Here is a 16272-nt window from a genome sequence, read left to right as displayed (position 1 = left end):
CGCCCTGGCCTCCTCCCGGGACGGGACTCAGGGCGGGCTCTGGCCTCCTGCTGCCGCCTTCAGGGCAGTTACGGGGAGCCCAGGGGTCTGGCCTCCACCTCCGCCTACGCATGCCCGGCCCGCCTGCGTGGATCCCAGCCGGCGATCGGGGTCGCCCCGACGGGCCCACCGGTCGGGCAGCGGTCACCTTCGGAGTCCAGGCCACAGGAGATGGGAGCGGGAGCACCCCGGCCAGGCTGGGGGCTGCCACGCAGGGCGGGAGGAAGGAGCACGGGGCCCCGCGGGCAGCCTGGGGGTGCGTCTCCGTAGCCCAGGGTCGGCGACAAGTCGTCCTATGGCCTGCGGGCCACCGCATGGGACAGGCGCGCGCCCCAGGCCGGGAAGTGACAGCTGCAGGCTGAGCTCAGCCCCCAGGCCAAGGCCCGCCCCTCCCCCCGTGGGCCGCCTCCTCACGCCCTGCCCCGCCCATCCGGAGCAGCCTTGACCCCCCCCACCCGTTCCTACCCCAGAGACCCCGCCCCGCTAGGTCCAGCCCTGCCCAGACCCCGCCTCCACTGGCCCTGCCCCGCCCTTCCACCAATCAGCCTCGCCCATCCAATCCCTGGTTCATTCCAGTTTCACTCCAGCCAATCTCCGCCCCGAATTACCCGCCCCCGACCAATCCAGGCTCCTCCCCATCCAATCCCGGTCCCGCCCCCTGCTGCCGGGGGCGGGGCCGCGCCGCCACGTGGTCAGACGCAGGAGCCGCCGGCTGCGGCGCGGAGCGCAGTCCCGCAGTTGTCCCCGGCGCTCCGCTCGTAGCCCGGCGGCAGCAGGATGGCCGCCGTGGCGGTGGCCCGCGGCGCAGAGGCGATGGCGGTGGCGGCCCTGGTCCTGCGCGGCGGCGGTGGGGCTGCGGCCCGGGGCTGGCCCCGCGCGTGGCGCGCTCGGCCGCTGTGCACGGCGCCGGGGGCCGCCGGGGACATGAAGCGCTACCTGTGGGCGCGCTACCGCGACGCGCGGAGGAGCACGGACGGTGAGTGCCGCCGCCCCGGGGTCCCGATCGCTGCCTGGGGCCGCTTGCGCGTGGCCAGCGCCGCCTGTGCCAGCCTCCCGGGACCTCGCCGCTGTCCCTTCCCGGTTCCCGGAGCCGCGCGGCTGCTCCCGGTCATGGACAGGAGCCGGCGTGGAACGTACTGCCGGGGTCACGGGCACGCGTGGGGCCGTCACCTCACGCGGTTAGCGGAACCTGTGAGCGGTGACCAGTGAAGAGTGACCGTCGCGTCTGGTGCGAGGCGGGTGCAGGAGCTGTGTCCGGGGATCAGTTTCTCCTCCAGAGGGTGGTGGGCAGTGCTGTGCGTGGTAAGGGAGCTCGCGTGGGGAGTGAGCCAGGCTTTCTGGTGAGCTCCGCGGCGGGAACTCGAGCAGCAAGTGCTGCGTGGCGAGGGGAGCATAACATGAGTTTGCTCGGTTGTCACGAAGGGAGGGCCAGAGGAGGAAAGAGGAGCTAGGAGATCCCAGTGCCGGCTCAGGATCGGCTCTGGATTCACCCCAGAACCGCGGAAGGAGCACCTCCGCCTCCCTTCTGCAGGTGGGAAAAACAGGCCTGGCCAAGGTCACCTTTGACTCGGGGTCGATCAGCCCCTAACGCTTTGGTCTGTTTCCTCCACTCTCCGTGTCAGGCGCATCCGGGAAGATACAGGATCGAAACTTAAAACTCATTTAAAAAAAAATTTTTTTTTTTTGTGAGAAAGAACGTTTACGAACTGGAACTCAGCAGGAGTAATTTTCATGGTGATTTCAAAGCAACAGAGAATTCTAGACACTGGTTTATTTTCTTAGTTTACTTTTGCCAAGAGTTTTAATTTATCTTTGGCTTTTGAAGCTGTTTTAAAATATGGTGGAAGGGTTTTCTTAGAAGACACTGGGAATTGCAGATCTTAGATGAAAAAATACAGAATACTGTTATCTAGTTTTTGAACAGGTATGATTTAAATTTTTTTTGTCTTTTTGAGACAAGGGTCTTGCTGGGCAGTTCAGGCTGGCCTTGAGCTCATTTTGTAGCACAAGCTGGTCTTGAACTCGCAACAATCCTCCTGCGTCAGCCTCTGGAGTACTGGGATTACAGGCATGTGCCACCATGTTCTGTTCTATAAAAGTTTTAAACTGGGTGAGGTGGTACATGTCTACAATCCCAGCATTTGCCTAAAATCCCAGCATTCAGGAGGTTGAGGCAAGAGGATTTCCTCAAGTTCCAGGCCAGTTAGTTACATGGTGAGTTCAAGGCCTGCCTGCACTACATATGGAGACTGCCTCAAAAAACAAAACAAAACATTTTTTTAAACTGAGATGATTGTGTATTTACTTGTAGTCCTAAGAGGTGATTCATAGAGGTCTGGCCTAGCTGTTTCCTAGTTTTCCCACGGGTGAGGTTTTGCAGAACAGCTGTTGGGTATCACAGCCAGTGTACATTGATGCAATCCAGAACCCCCAGTTTTACCTGTACTTGTGTGTGTGTGTGTGTGTGTGTGTGTGTGTGTGTGTGCATCCATGTGTGTAAATCATCCTGTACAGTTTTGGTGCCTGTAGGTCTGTGCATCACAGCCAAGGTACAGAAGAGGTCATCACCAGGAGCTGTGGCCTCGCTTTAATAACCAGGCCCACCACTCCTGGTGCCTGCCCTGGTCCCCCATCCCTGGAGCATTGTCTGTTGTTCACTTCTAAAACTTTGTCACCTCAAAAATCTTACAGACATTAAACCATTAAGATTGGCTTTTTGGTGCACTAGGCACAGTTCCCCCCTGCAATTGTATTCCAGTTGTGTTTATTGTATCAGCAATGTTTTCCCTTTTTTTTGCTGAGTAATATTCCCTGGTTCAGCTGTTTGTCTGGCCACTGCCAACTCTGCAGGAGGACCCTGTACAGCCTCAGTTTCTGGCTGCTTTCCAGGAGGCAGGCGTGATGTCAGGTAACCCCATCTTGTGAGCCTAGAGACCTTTTTTAAGGCCGACCCCAGGGGCTTGGATGGAGCAAGGTCAGAGAAAACACTGAAGCTTTTTTCCCAGTCACACAGGACTAAAGGGTTTTATTTCTCACTCCCTGATTCTGATGTAAGAGTTTTATTTTCTCCTTCTCTTTCCAGCCATTTGATCTCATTCCTGAACCCAAGCAGTCTGTTAGGCCTGCTGTATCCCAGAGCAGACAAGAAGCACTTTCCAGTCTTTGTATAAAGCTTTTCTCTCCCAATCTCCTGTTTTTCCATTTTAAGATAAAGATTTAAAAGAATAACTGTTTGAGATCAGTTTCTATAAACCCTGACCTTGCCTCCTGTTATTAACCTCTCACGTTCTAGTGCTGGGACATCCACAAAGGACAAGTAACCCAGCCTCACGGAGGTTCCCTCCTGCCCTGGTGTCCCCTGCGTGTCCAGTCCTGTCCAGGGTGGCACTGGAGTCAGTGCTCAGTTGCCATAGCTGCCTTGACTGTGACATTTGCAGATTCTCGTTGTCAGCACCCCTGACCTTAAGGACGTCTGCCCCCGCCCTCTGCAAGGCTCCTGTCCCCTGGGCAGTGTGATGCTCCCTGCAGCTCACATTGAACTCAGCTCGGAGAAGGGCTCGTTGCATTTTTAGGATGCAGAGTGCTGCTTTTCCGTGCAGCGGGGGTGTAGGAGAAGAGGCCGAGGCCCTGTGGAACCTGGGGGGAGCCGGTGGAGTTCTGTCCTCAGGAGCAGAGACGCCCCCCCCCCCCAACGCCAGCCTATGGGACCCTTGCATGCCAGCACAAGCTGCTTTGTGTGTGATTTCGGGGGTCCCCAGCAGTGCCTTTCTCTTGGGCGCCCAAGCCCTCTTGCCTCTCTGGTAGCCAAGGGGAGTGGACGCTGAGGCTGGTGTGTCTGTTGTCATGCCATCCGAGCCAGCAAGGAGCCCTGGGGGGACTCGGGTCTGACTTTGATCACTGAGGGTCAGGGGGCTAAAGCGGGGCGGCTGGGTGACCCTATGAAATTGACTCACACCAACTGAATCCTGGACAGTGGAAACAGGCGGTGGCAGGAGGTAGGATTTTAAGAGGAGATTGAAGGCAAGAAACAAAACAAAACAAACTCAGTCATCGTCCAGCGTGGAGGCTTTGAGTGAAGGTTTGGAACCCGAGGTTCTGATCCCCAGGGGACCACGGGACCTGGAAGGCTGTGATGTCAGAAGCTGGGTTTGGAATGCCACGCTTTTCTGAACCTTAAAGATGGGGTGCAGAAACCTTTGCCAAGCTTCAGTGTTCTTCTGGGCTTCTGAGGCCGAGAGCCCCTTTCTATGGAAAACTGCCCTGGGAAGGCCACTCGGCCTCGTTTCACATGCAGAGCGGGACTCGGAGACGGGGAGGAAGCCCAGGGCTGCACCCGGCTGCAGGCGGACACCTGGGGCCTGGCGCTGGGTGCGCAAGCCTGCTGGGGGAGACCGGACCCGGGCACACGCGCCCCTGGGCACACGCGTGCTTTTCCAGGACTCCTGTCCATCGGGTGGCTGCTGAGAGCTGCGCCCCCTGCAACACACAGCAGGAGCCTCGGCCCTGGGTCCTCCTCCTCCCTGACGAGTGTGGAAGGTGCTGTGACCTGGTGTCTGTCCCAGGCTGGTTCCCGCGTAGCTCCTGTAGCTTGGCCGTCACACCGAAGTTACCTGCAGATGGGCGCCCAAGTCCTGGGGCCCCGGGAGGGGAATGCAAATCTTCCCCTTTGCCCGACCTCAGCCCGGGCCTCCCAGGGTGCTCGGGATAGGGCGGCAGGGTTTACCTTCAAATTAAAAAATACAGAATGAGCTGGTTTATGGGGCGCAGGGCGGATCCACAGACTGAGGAGTTGTGCGGAGGGCTGCGGGTGCTGGGGTCGGGAGGCCAAGACTGGATCCCCGCTTAGAGAAAGGGAAGACAGACAGACAGTGCACGGGTTCTGAAGGCTAACGTGAAAGAAAACCGGAAACAGGAACCAGTAGAAACTCGGGACGGTAACATTTAATTCTTGTTCTGCCTTGTTTTTTGTTGTATGATGATGAAGAAAGCATTAGTGACTTGGAAGGTAAATCTGAAGAAGCTGCCCAGCCTGTGACACACAGCCGAGGACCGGTGTTAGGAAAGGGTTCACTGAGTGACGGAGTGAGACGTGCAGATACATGTATTTGGGCATTTCAGCAGCAGAGCGGGCAGTGGGGAGAGCTGGGGCAGCGCCGTCGGAGGATCAGCCGCTGCCCAGAGCTTCCCAGGACAGGCAGGGCGGGGACGTAGCCCGGCAAGCGCAGGTCCTGAGTTTGACTTCCTAAACAGATTACTAAGACGTCACACACACAGAAGACACAGGAGCCCCTGAGAGCAGCTCCAGGGCGTCCACCTTGACTGCAGTCTGTGGCGCAAAGGAACCTGGGTCACATCCCCCTTCCTCTCTCGGGGGGAGCCACGTGAGCTCGGGCAGGTGACTGCTCTGTGCCTCAGTTTCCCGGTGGAAAGTGGGATGACAGGGATCTGGGCTGTCGCTCAGTGCGGGACTCCTGGCCTGCCGTGCTCAAGTGCCTTCGGTTTGATTCCCGGCATTGCACTGCGAAACAAAGCCCAAGAGGAGTGGAAATGGAGAGTAATGATGGTATTTATGCTGTAGGATTGTTGGGCTTAGATGAATTAATATGCGTGGGGTTCTTAAAGTAGTTCCTGGCTCACAGTAAACCCACGTCAGGCCGCTGCCGTGATTACTGCTACGCCTGCTGAAAGGAAATGCAGTTTTTTTTTTTTTTTTTTTTGAGGCAGGGGAATGCTGTTAGCCTTGGGAAAAGTGACTCCTTGTAAGCTCAAAGGCCAGTTCCAGCCCTCTGTTTCTCTTGCTTTCTTCTTTTGAGACGAGGTCTCGCTATGTAGTTCAGGCCGGCCTTGAACTCACCTTGTAGCCCAGGCTGGTCTCGAACTTGCGACGATCTTCCTGCCTCAGCCTTCCTAGTGCTGGGTTTACCTGCTGCGTCTCTGTGTAAGTTCTGCTGGAACTCAGCCACCTCATTGTTCCCTACTGTGGGGTGACCTTTTGTGTGATGACCTCAGAGCTGAGTAGTTCATACTGGAGACTGGGTATGACCTCAGAAGCTAAAACATTTACTAATCAGCCCGTTTAGTAAAACTTACGTTGATTCCTGAACTAGAACCACACATACCTGTGGATGGATGACTCAAACAAGGACGGGGTTGAGAGCTGCATCTGCAGTCCCAGCACTCAAGGGGCTGAGGCAGGAGGATCGCCATGACTTCAGGGCCAGCCTGGGCTGCATAGTGAGACCCTGCCTCAAAAAGAAAAAAAAAATAAGGCGAAACAAACATAGAAGAACAAGTTGCAGGTCGAGCGACTTAATAAAGGGTTCAAAGCACGTGAAATACTGCACTGCAGGTTCCTCGTAGGGATCTGTGTGTGAGTGTGGGAATTCAAAGACAAACAGCGAAATGAGGGGCGTGCCTGAGTGTGGGGTGCAGAGTGGGTTTCCTCGCCCGGCCGGGTGGTGTGTAGGGGTGTTCCTCAGATCACCTTTGCACCTTTCTCTGAGGCTGACGGATAGCGCGGTGGCATCTTCACAGGGGTCAAATGTTCAGGGCTGTGATGGTGACAGTCCTGAGGCCCTAGGGAAAAGCAGGGGTGAGAGGCTCTGAGACGGGGTGTCAGGTTGGAAGGAGATGCTGACGGTGAGGGGGACAGAGCCTCCGTCCGGGGTGTGGAGCCTCTGCTGCAGGGCCTGGGCCCTGTGCTGTGCTGCGGGAGGCCGCCGCTTTGTCCCTGGCCATCTGGCATTGCCCGAGCTTGTCATGAGGTCGCAAGTCTGCCACGTTATCCAGATGGCAGAGTGACAGTGACGGTGTCATCCTGTCCCCGTGCCAGCTCCTTAGACATAAAGGCGGTGGCCCGTGTCCCTCGTCCCCAGGGCTTCCCTTTGGCTTCCTGACATCCGGTCTCGTTGGTCAGTGTCCCTGTGGCAGCCCATGTGCTCTGTGGCTTCCGAGCGGAATGGAGCAGCTGGCCGCAGCGTGGTGACCTCCTTCTGCCACTGCGTCTCAGGAGGACAGTGCTGGGCGCTTCTGCTTATGTTTGGGGTCAGCTAAATCCTGGCGCTGACCTTTCTCCCGTGACACAGTGTGTTTTAAGGAAAGGAAAACACACACACACACACACACACACGTGAGCACACACATGCAGGCACACACATGTGAGCACACACACATGCAGGCACACAAATGTGGGCACACACATTTCAAGAACCTGTGTATAATTTCCCAGATGTTAAAAGCAGGCGTCTAGCTAGTTGCAGACGGGACTGTCTCCTTTAGACGCCTGAGGTACCTTAGCAAGGGCTTCCAAAAAAAGGTGCACTTTGTATTTTTGAGGTCAAACACTGCACCCGATACAGTGCAGACAGCGCAGGGCAGGCTGGGATTTGAGGGGCAATCTCTTCTGTAGGGATCGGGTCCCTAGTTCTGAGTAGCTCACCATTCAGCTCATTGGGGTCTGAGGACTGTGCCACGCTAACTGAATCTGACTAGGTATTGACAGTTGTTTGCAATCGAATTCATTTTAATTTGTAGTTAGAGATGGAACTCTCCAAGGAGACTGGAATTTTTTTTTGGTTTTGTTTTGCTTGTTCTTTGCTGTGTTTTGAGGGGGAGAATTGACGTGGGACACACTGGTAATGTCACAGTAGCAGAATGTACCCATGGAGGGCCCCTCCCTCATCACGTTTTTGTTCATTTTAGCACATGTTTTGAGAGGTGCATGCGCTGCTGAGATGGTGGGGCCTGCTGCCGGCAGTGAGGCAGCAGTTTTCAAACCTTTGCCTGGCCTTTTTATACACTTGAAAAAAACGCAAAGATCCTGGAGTTTTAAAGCACTTAGATTATGGGGCCGGGGTTTAGCTCAGTGGTGCTGCCTTTGCCTGGCAACGGTGAGGTCCTGAGTTCCATTTCCAAATGTATGACTACATTTGAAGTTGAAACTGAATTGTTATTATTACTTTTGGTACTGGGGTTGAACTTACAACCCTGCACGTGCCAAGCGGCACAAGTGCCTGTGGGGCAAGCGTGAGGTCGTGAGTTTGATCCCTGGTACCAAAAAAAAAAATAGTACTTGCTAATTTATTTAAATAACAGTAACAGCATCCTTGTTACATAAGTGGCTTACTTTTTTATGAAAAGTGACCATTTCCCAAGTTAAAGATGCTCAGGGGAAGGCCTGTTCACATCTTAGGCAGTTGCTTTGCTGTTTGGCTTCACAGCAGGGAGCTGTGTTGGGGGGATCCTATGTTTGGTCTGTGGCAGTGTGGACGTCATGTGACCTCTGGAAATCTCCACTGTACCCAGAGAGGGGAGGAGGCCAACAATTACTAAATCTTTATCACTCCAGCTGGGCATGGTGGTGCACCCTGTAGTCCCAGCACTGGAAGCTGAGGCAGGAGGATCACTGGGGGTTTGAGGCCAGCCTGGGTACACAGTGAGACTTGTCTCAAAAAAGCAAAAGCAAAAGCAAAACAAAACAAAAGATCTTGTCACTCTTGTAGTGTGTCACCGTCAGGAGAGCCTTGTGGTTTAACACACATTTGCTGCCTCACTTGGGTTAGGCTCGCCCTGTCCCGGCCCCTTCCACTCCACTCAGAGCCCCAGTGGCTTCTCACACCTCTGCCACGGAGTCCCCGCCTGCCTTTGGTGCCTTGAGGACCCCGACAGTGTGCTGGGCTCAGAGGATCCAGCCGCATTTCATCTTCTGTCTCTGATCAGCAGCCTCCCTTCCTGTGGAGTGAGGCGGCCTGGGCACAGGTTTCAGGGACGAGGGTGTGGGGACCTTCAGAGCCATTCCCTGCCTGCCACACCGAAGGATTATAATGGTTTGGATCACAGAGATCCCCAAAGGAGAGGGCGATGTGTCCCTGGGCACTCCAATAACCCCAAGACGTACAGGTTGAGTGGATGAATGGGAAAAAGAAAAGACCGGCGTTTATGACGCACAGACCTCCTCCCTGGGTGTGCAGTGGCTGAGCGGCTTCGAGCTGCTGCTTCCCAGCCTCATCGCTGTCGGGGTGGCACTGATCCTGTGGGATCCTGTGGCGTCATCTTGGCCGTCATTGCCAAGGCCCAGTGTGTGGCCCAGGACGGCACTGCATTCTCTCTGTCTCTCATTTTCGGTACCGGGAATTGAACTCGTGACCTTGCGCTTGCCAGGCAGGTGCTGTGCCGCTGAGTGCTGAGCTGTATCCCTGGCCCCTGCCTTGTTTCTTTTTCTGTTTCCTCTGGGATGAAAAGTTCCAGATAGTTTGCCTGGCATTTGTTTGATCCTTGAATGTGCATCGGCTTTCTTTTTCTAAGAAAGTTTTCCCTTGAAGGGAAGTGTGCTTTTCCTGGGAGCAGCTGAGTTTGTTTTTCATAAAGGGACTTAAGATTGGGTTGTCATTGCACCGTGATTATGCTTCATCTGATTCAGGTGGAATTGTATGGAGTTTTATTTTTGGAACTGTAACGTAATGGACCTGGACAGAGCAGTAGGAATTACAGGGAGCATTTTACGGAGAACAAGGTGTAATTTTAACTCTGGGTGGGAGTCGTGTAAATGTCGTGTGCATCGCTAATTTTTCAGATGAGTAACTCTGCTTGTCGTGAGTGCTTTTCCTGAAGATCGTGCAGAATGTATAACAGAATGAAGGTGCCTGTAGACTAACGGAGCAGTAAATCCACTTGGGAGCTGTCCCCCAGCAGCACAGCCCTTGTGGGGTGCCAGTCTCGGGTGGTGGGTGTCTCCTGCATGTGGCCCTGCCGTGGTGTCCCTGTGGGTCACGGTGATTGTCACCCCGTGTGTGCCTCTCTTAGTGCCTCCGGGGAGAACTCCCCTGAGGTTAGCAGGTGGGCACGGTCCCGTAGGGAGGCGAGCTGGGTCAGTGTCTCACAAAGTCACAGATGGGATTGGAGGACGTGGACAGCAGATGTATTTATTAACAGGTGGGAAGCAGCTCCTGACAGTCAGGAGGGGACCGTTTGTCTGGCAGGCTTTTTTGGTACCAGGAATCGAACTCAGAACCTTGTGGTTGGCAGGCAGGCGCTGTGCTGCTGAGCTGTATCCCCAGCCCTAGTCTAGCAGCTTTTACAGCAAAAATGACCAGAGCTCGGGCTGCTCTGAGTGGAACTAAGGTCAAGCCACAGGATTAAAATAAGCTCACCTCCACTAGAAGCGGCCTGAGGAGTCGGGGCATGGGGCCAGGCCGTGTCCGCAGGGGCCCCTGGCCAGTCTTAGCCAGGTGGTTCCCTAACAGAACATAGGGAGAAGGAAAACTCGATTTCCTGCCAGGGAGGGCAGAAGCTGTCACGGTGGGCACCCATCGTCTTGCCCGTGTGTCCCTGGACTGCTTGGCCTCCCGGCTCCCGCTATCCCCTGACCTCGGGCTGCTGCTTATCTGACCTAGCCTGGTCCTCCGACCATCTCGGGCCCTGGCCTCGAAAGCCGCCTGTCACCTTCTGCCTGCCTCGTCCATCTGTAATCACCCGGTTATTTCAGTGTGAGAAAATGCAGGTGGGTCATGGGGCTGCAGGAGGAGGGCTGGAATCAAGGGTGGGGGCGCAGGTCTTCCTGTCCGTGTGGGGACTCTGCAGTCTGTGTGGCCGTGTGTCCATGTGTGCGTAGGCCCTGAGGGGGTGCGGTGGGGACTGACGTCCAGCCCAGGCCACAGCTGCGGCCCTGGGAACAGCGGGTTTGCCTGGTTAGGTGGAGTCCTTTCTTCTCCTAGGGGCTGGATGTGCTGGCCGTCAGGTGACCTGGTCGGTGGCTTCCCTTCGTCATAGAATACATGAGGAGTGGTTGGTGTCTTGGCATGTCACTGGACAGCTGTAGAGGCAGACATGGTTTTCTCATCGAGCATTTTTTTTTTTTTGGGCAGTGCTAGGGATGGATCAAGCCTGTCGGGCAGGCACTGTACCGTACCACTGGGCTCTGGGTTTATTTTTAATTCACACACAGCTGTGCAGACTTGGGGACCCAGGGTGGCACAAACACTGAATTGACACCAGAATTCGGAGGCGGATTTATTTATGTGGACGGGCACCGATCGGGATGATTCCCAGGACATCAGGCCCTGATCTCTGGTGGTTTGGGGCTTGCGTGGGGTAAGCATGCAGGAAGGACAGAGGCAGCGTGGCCGTCAGCCGGGGACGGTTCTCACAGTGCGCATCACGGAGACAGCCGTTTCTAGGAGACGAAAGTAACAGGAACTGAGCGGAACCATTACCTGGGCACCTGACGGTGAGCCTCCTGGCTGCATTGGAGGGGCGCCCGCGTATCTCCTGCTGCTGTGAGGGACCTTGCAGAACGCAGTGTTCCGGTCGGGGTGGCTGGCACTCCTTCACCGCACGTATTTAATTTACTCTACCGGCAGTGCTCCCCTTTCCTGTGACCCAGAGCCCCTCTCCTCAGAGAGTTTCTGCCCCAGAGGTTAGCGGGACAAGTGGAGATGGAGTTTCTGCCTGAAGAGAGGCATGTGGCCGTTCTCAGGGAGCAGGTTCCCTGGACCTCTGTGCCTCACCCCGGCGGCCAGCGTCACAGTGCTCTAGGCCACTGTGTCTCTTCCTGCAGCTCATTAGCAGCAGAGAGGGTACACATAGCCCAGCTGTGTCCACTTGGCAGCAAACACAGCACCAAAACATCCATCTGATACCTGCCCGGCGGTCAGATTGCTCGAGTGTCCTCAGACAAGTGGACATTTCTTCAGACAATCCTCTGTAGTAGAACTGACTGCAGTCTGGCTGCCAGAGCAGAACAGCACCAACAAAGGATGTTTCTTTTTGTTTTTTGTTTGTTTGGGTTTTGAGACAGGGTTTCACTGTGTAGTTCAGGCCAACCACGAACTCCCTGTCTAACCCAGGCTGGCCTTGAACACTGCAGTGATCTTCCTGCCTCAGCCTCCCGAGGGCTGAGGTTTCTGGCATGTGCCATCACGCCTGGCTTCTACTTTTCCATTTTAATCTGTGGCTCTGTGTATCAATACCGGGAATCGAACTCACGACTGCCTGCTTGCAAGGCAGGTGCTTATGTCGCTGAGCTAAATCCCCAGCCCCTCTTTAGGAAAGTATTATGCTCTGAACCCCAAAGCCCCTGTTCCTCCTTTTGTTCCTCAGGGCCTTCTGATCTATATCTATTCTTTTTTCTTTTTCTTTTTTTAAGAACAGTAGCTTGGAATCTAGGGCATATCACAAATGTAAAAGCAAAGGATAAGTGACTTAAAGATAGTCACACCTAGGCGGACTTAATCATGACACTGGGCCCGGGACCTCCCTGTGGGTTCCTGGGCTGTGACCTGTGGGCCCGAGTTTTCGGCCCCTGGCTGCTCTTCTCTCCCCGGTCCCCCTCTTGCTGATTGCTCCGGTTCCGAGTGCAGAGTCTTTGACAAATGTGCCCCTCCCCGGTCTTCATGTCTGAGCCGCCGTGACAAGTCAGCGCCCTGCATTTGGGCTCACGCCTGGGGTTTCCTCAGCAGCGATTCCTAGAGAGGGAATTGCTGGGTCAGAGGGATGAATATTCAGAGCGACTCTGGGGCCTGCTTGCCGCCAGACTTCCTGGCCAGCTCGCGCTGCGCCTTGGCCTCAGACACCGGCAGTGCCGTCCCCGTGCCCGTCCCTGCTCTGTGGGCCCCCTCACGAGAGCAAGGACCCCAGCAGCGGCCCAGCTGCCAGCCCTGCCGCACCGCACAGCCCCGCCCGGTGACACATTTTAGTGCAGAAAACCTGCAGAGGAGGGAAGGGCGGCAGCAGCTGGTTGCTTCAGGGCCGGCTCTTTCTGAGATAGGGTCTCCCTGTGCAGCCCAGAGGTCACTGCGGGAACCGGTCCCTGGGCTAGGGCTGTGTCCCTGGGGCCTCCTGTCCCTGGCCAGCCGCGCACTCCTAGGCCCCAGTCGGGGGAGGCTGCTCTGTGCCTGAGATTCTCCAGAGTCCGGGCTCAGGGAAGGGTGTGGGGTCACTGCGGGGAGTCTCAGCGCTCAGCCGAGCCCGTGGGGAGCCGGTCACCCTCCAGGGCCCACAGAGTGGCTGTCACACGACTGTGTCTGCTTTGGAAGCGATGGGCATCACCTGTCACTTCTCCACGTGATCCGTTGGCCAGGACTGACCAGTGCCGGGATGGGACAGCAGGAGAGGGCAAGCGAGGGTGGTGACCTCCTGGGCGTCCCTTACTCCCTCCTGTCCTGTCCTGTCCTGTCCTGGTGTCCTGCGAGGGGAAGCAGAGCGCTCCAGGATGACCAGGCCACCGTAGTGAGGCCTCGGGGAGCGTCCACCTCCACACTGGGCAGGCCCGGGGCTCTGTCCCCGCCCCAGCCATGTGACGCATGTGTGGTCCCTTGGCTGGAGCCTATATTGCGGGACTGGTGCCAGCCGTGCTGAGCGCAGTGGGTCACGGCCATTGGCAGGAGCTGTGTGCGGAGCGCAGGCCTTCAGAGCTGACCGAGGGCGCCTCTGAGCTCTGTGCGGACTGCTGCCCGGTCCGCCCCAGCCCAGGTGGGCTGCAGCAGGAGGGGCGCGGCGAGGTGATCTGGAGAGCACAGCAGAGCCGAGCGGCTGCTGTGGAGAGCAGCGTAGCAGGTCCCTGAGAAAGAAAGATGGGATTCCTGTGGGACTCCACAGTTCCATTCTGGGTGTGTGTCCAGGAGGAAAGCGGGGCCCCGGGCCCACAGCTGCACCCCGAGGTCACAGCAACACTGCTCCCTGGGGACGGTGGAAGCGACTGAAGAGCAGGGTGGGTGGAGAGGCAGAGGGATGGGCATTCGTGCGGAGTAGTACGCAGCCCCAAAGAGGGTGGAAAGCCAACCTTTGCTTCACCGCAGATGCCCAAGGACATTATGTGAAGGACAGGTGCTGAGGAACTCCACTTCTGTGAGGTTCCGGGCGTGGTCAGATTCCTGGAGATGGAGCCGAGCAGTGGCTGTAGGGGAGGGAGAAGTGTTTTTATTTTTATTTTTTGGTACCAGGGATCGAACTCAGGACCTCATGTTTGCCAAGCAGGCACTTATGTCGCTGAGCTAAACCCCCACCCCCCAGGGAGAATTGTTATTTAACCTGAGCAGAGTTTCAGTTTTGCAAGCTGGCAAGAGTTCTGACCTGGGTGTCAGTGATGATAGCACAAGGGGGTAAGCACACTTAGTGTTGCTGAGTGTTAAAGATACTGAAGTTGGTAAATTTATGCCGCATGTGTTCTACCACAATGAAAAATAATCTCCAGCCGGGCATGGTATAGTCCCAGGACCAGGGAGGCCAAGGCTGGAGGATCACCAACAGGTCTAAGCCAGCCTGGGATACATAGTGAGAGCCTGTGGCCAGCCAGCCAGCGAACCAACCAACACCAAAGTCTGTAGAAACTCACCACTCAGCGAGCCCACGCTTCGCTGAACAGTGGGCTGGTTGGCACATTTCTGACCGGCGCAGCTCCCCAATGAAACAGGAGACAGGAGACGCTTTTGTGGACGACAGTTAACTGCTAGTTTATTTACGCAGGCTCTGGTTTATATATTTGGCCGTGACCAATCACAGGCTGCCACAAGGAAGCAGGGCGGGAATGGGATGCAGGCTCTGGCTACCATATCCAGCTGTGGGCAATCAGGAGTTGCCACAGAGTATGGAGTGAGCGCGGGGTGCGCACGGGTTGGCTAATTTAAAGAGGGACGTAGCGCATTGCGGAAGCTGGCGTGGTCCTTAGTCCCGGCTGGGGTATGGTATGTTGAGCGCCTGCGCCCAACACATTTCCCCGTGCGCTTAGTGGGGCTGCGTTCCCGCCAGACCTGGCTCCCCAGTATTGTAATCCCAAATGTTCAGTTCAGTTACCAAGTACTGTAATCCTCTTTCTAGTTCAGAAGGTTATACCTGTAATCTCATTGAGACGTCATTGGAATCCCAGCAAGCTAATTCCAATCCACCACCTCCAATGCAACCCACAGCGAGAGTAAAAACACCGAGACCTGTTCCAGGTTAAGGGCAGCCAAGGGGACCTAAACCCAATCCCGTAAGGACATGCGGACCAAGGCCCTGATCCTAGGCCTCTCCCAGCATTTATTGTCTTGGAAGAAGGGGGTGGCTCAGGGATGAGTGACGTGAGGATGGTGGGAATCATGTGAGTAACTTGAGCTGGGTGGCCGGGTGCAAGGTGGCATCTCTGTAAATTGCAGAGGTAAGGATATGCAGAAGGATCAATTTACATAATCCAATTAAGGTAGCAGTGGAATTGTGTTGGGGCCTATAGTTTGGTTTTTGATATGCAGACTCTTGTGCCCTGGAGCTCCTACCCAGCTGACATTCCGGAGCAGACAGGCTCTACCATCCCGCTGTGCTCATATCCATCTGCACTATGCGAGGAGACAGGACTGCCTGTTGGCTTTAGAGATTACATAGCAGCACCTCGGCTGGCCTTATTTGCAATGCTCAGAGCCCAATGCTCAGAGAAGAGAGGGAAATACCATGCCACTCTCTGCATATCAGTATAAGGAAACGAGTCCCCAAGTAATCAAAGCTGCAGTAATTGAGTCATTGGAGTTTCACCCACACCCTGCCCCTTGCACTGGCCGCACCGCGCTGTCCCCATCCCTCTGCAGGACAGGAGCTCGCTCTGCAGCCTTGAAGCCGCTCCGGCTCCTGCTCTGGGAAAGCCCCAGACTGGCTGCAGGGGCCCGACCCGCGTTACCCAGATGGCTTCTCTCCGGAGCACGGGGCTTGCTTTCCTGCCTCGTGATCAGTCATTCCTGCCGGCCTCGGCTCTCCCCGGTCACGGTTGCAGGGGCTGTGATCCCTGCCGGGCCCTGACGCTGTCACTTGTGTGCTGCTGGAAACAGGCGCTCAGGCGCTGGCCTCTGTGCAGCGGGTGTGACCCAGGCTCCCCTGTGCAGCCTGGCCGTGTGACCACGGGGTTTTCTCCTTGCAGTAGAAGTGCAGCAGTAGATGTTCTTGTCCATCAGCGCCGTTTCTAAATATAAACTTCCGTTAGAGCAGCTGCCGGGGCTTCCCTTGCAAAGGTCCTCGTGAGCTGGGGCTTTGGGCCACTCTGTGGCGACACTGCACAGAGTTGCAAGGGACGGCGCCACAGGTCACAGCCTCGACTGTGGTGATGCAGCTCTCTGTCCCTCACCAAGAGTCCACCCTTCTGGTGACACCCCGATATGCTCAGTGGGTTAAGCCAGGATGACTCAGCACCTTTGGGATCCAGGGGCCTTCGGAAGCCGCAGCTCCAGGTGCATGAGACCTGGGGGCGTTTTATATGTGAACGATGGCATCTGTGGC

General features: G+C 56.1%; 1 protein-coding gene and 1 long non-coding RNA gene across 3 annotated transcripts in view; one reads left to right on the top strand and one right to left on the bottom strand.

Annotated features, from left to right (window-relative positions):
* The first annotated feature begins 723 nt into the window (after positions 1–723).
* The window catches only part of Nt5dc3 (5'-nucleotidase domain containing 3), a 40523-nt gene continuing 24974 nt past the window's right edge, over positions 724–16272 (top strand). The window contains exon 1 of the mRNA XM_003461066.4: positions 724–1015. Within this exon, the coding sequence (XP_003461114.3) occupies positions 817–1015 (199 nt within the window). The 5' untranslated portion in view covers positions 724–816. The remainder of the gene's footprint in view (positions 1016–16272) is intronic.
* On the bottom strand, positions 11034–15894 carry LOC134477403 (uncharacterized). Of its 2 annotated transcripts, none has more exons than XR_010049464.1 (4): positions 15680–15894; positions 13817–13930; positions 13084–13594; positions 11034–12500 (listed from the first exon to the last, which is right to left on the bottom strand). It is a non-coding gene; the product is annotated as an uncharacterized LOC134477403 (long non-coding RNA). The 2 variants fall into 2 exon arrangements; XR_010049465.1 differs by lacking the exon at positions 15680–15894 and adding an exon at positions 14369–14473.

The sequence above is a fragment of the Cavia porcellus genome, unplaced genomic scaffold, assembly GCF_034190915.1.
Source record: "Cavia porcellus strain 051 isolate PalLab524CR breed Dunkin Hartley unplaced genomic scaffold, mCavPor4.1 scaffold_8, whole genome shotgun sequence".
In the NCBI taxonomy this organism is placed as follows: Eukaryota; Metazoa; Chordata; class Mammalia; order Rodentia; family Caviidae; genus Cavia; species Cavia porcellus.
The sequence above is the reverse complement of the archived record's forward strand: the minus strand, read 5'-3'. Positions and strand labels throughout refer to the sequence as shown.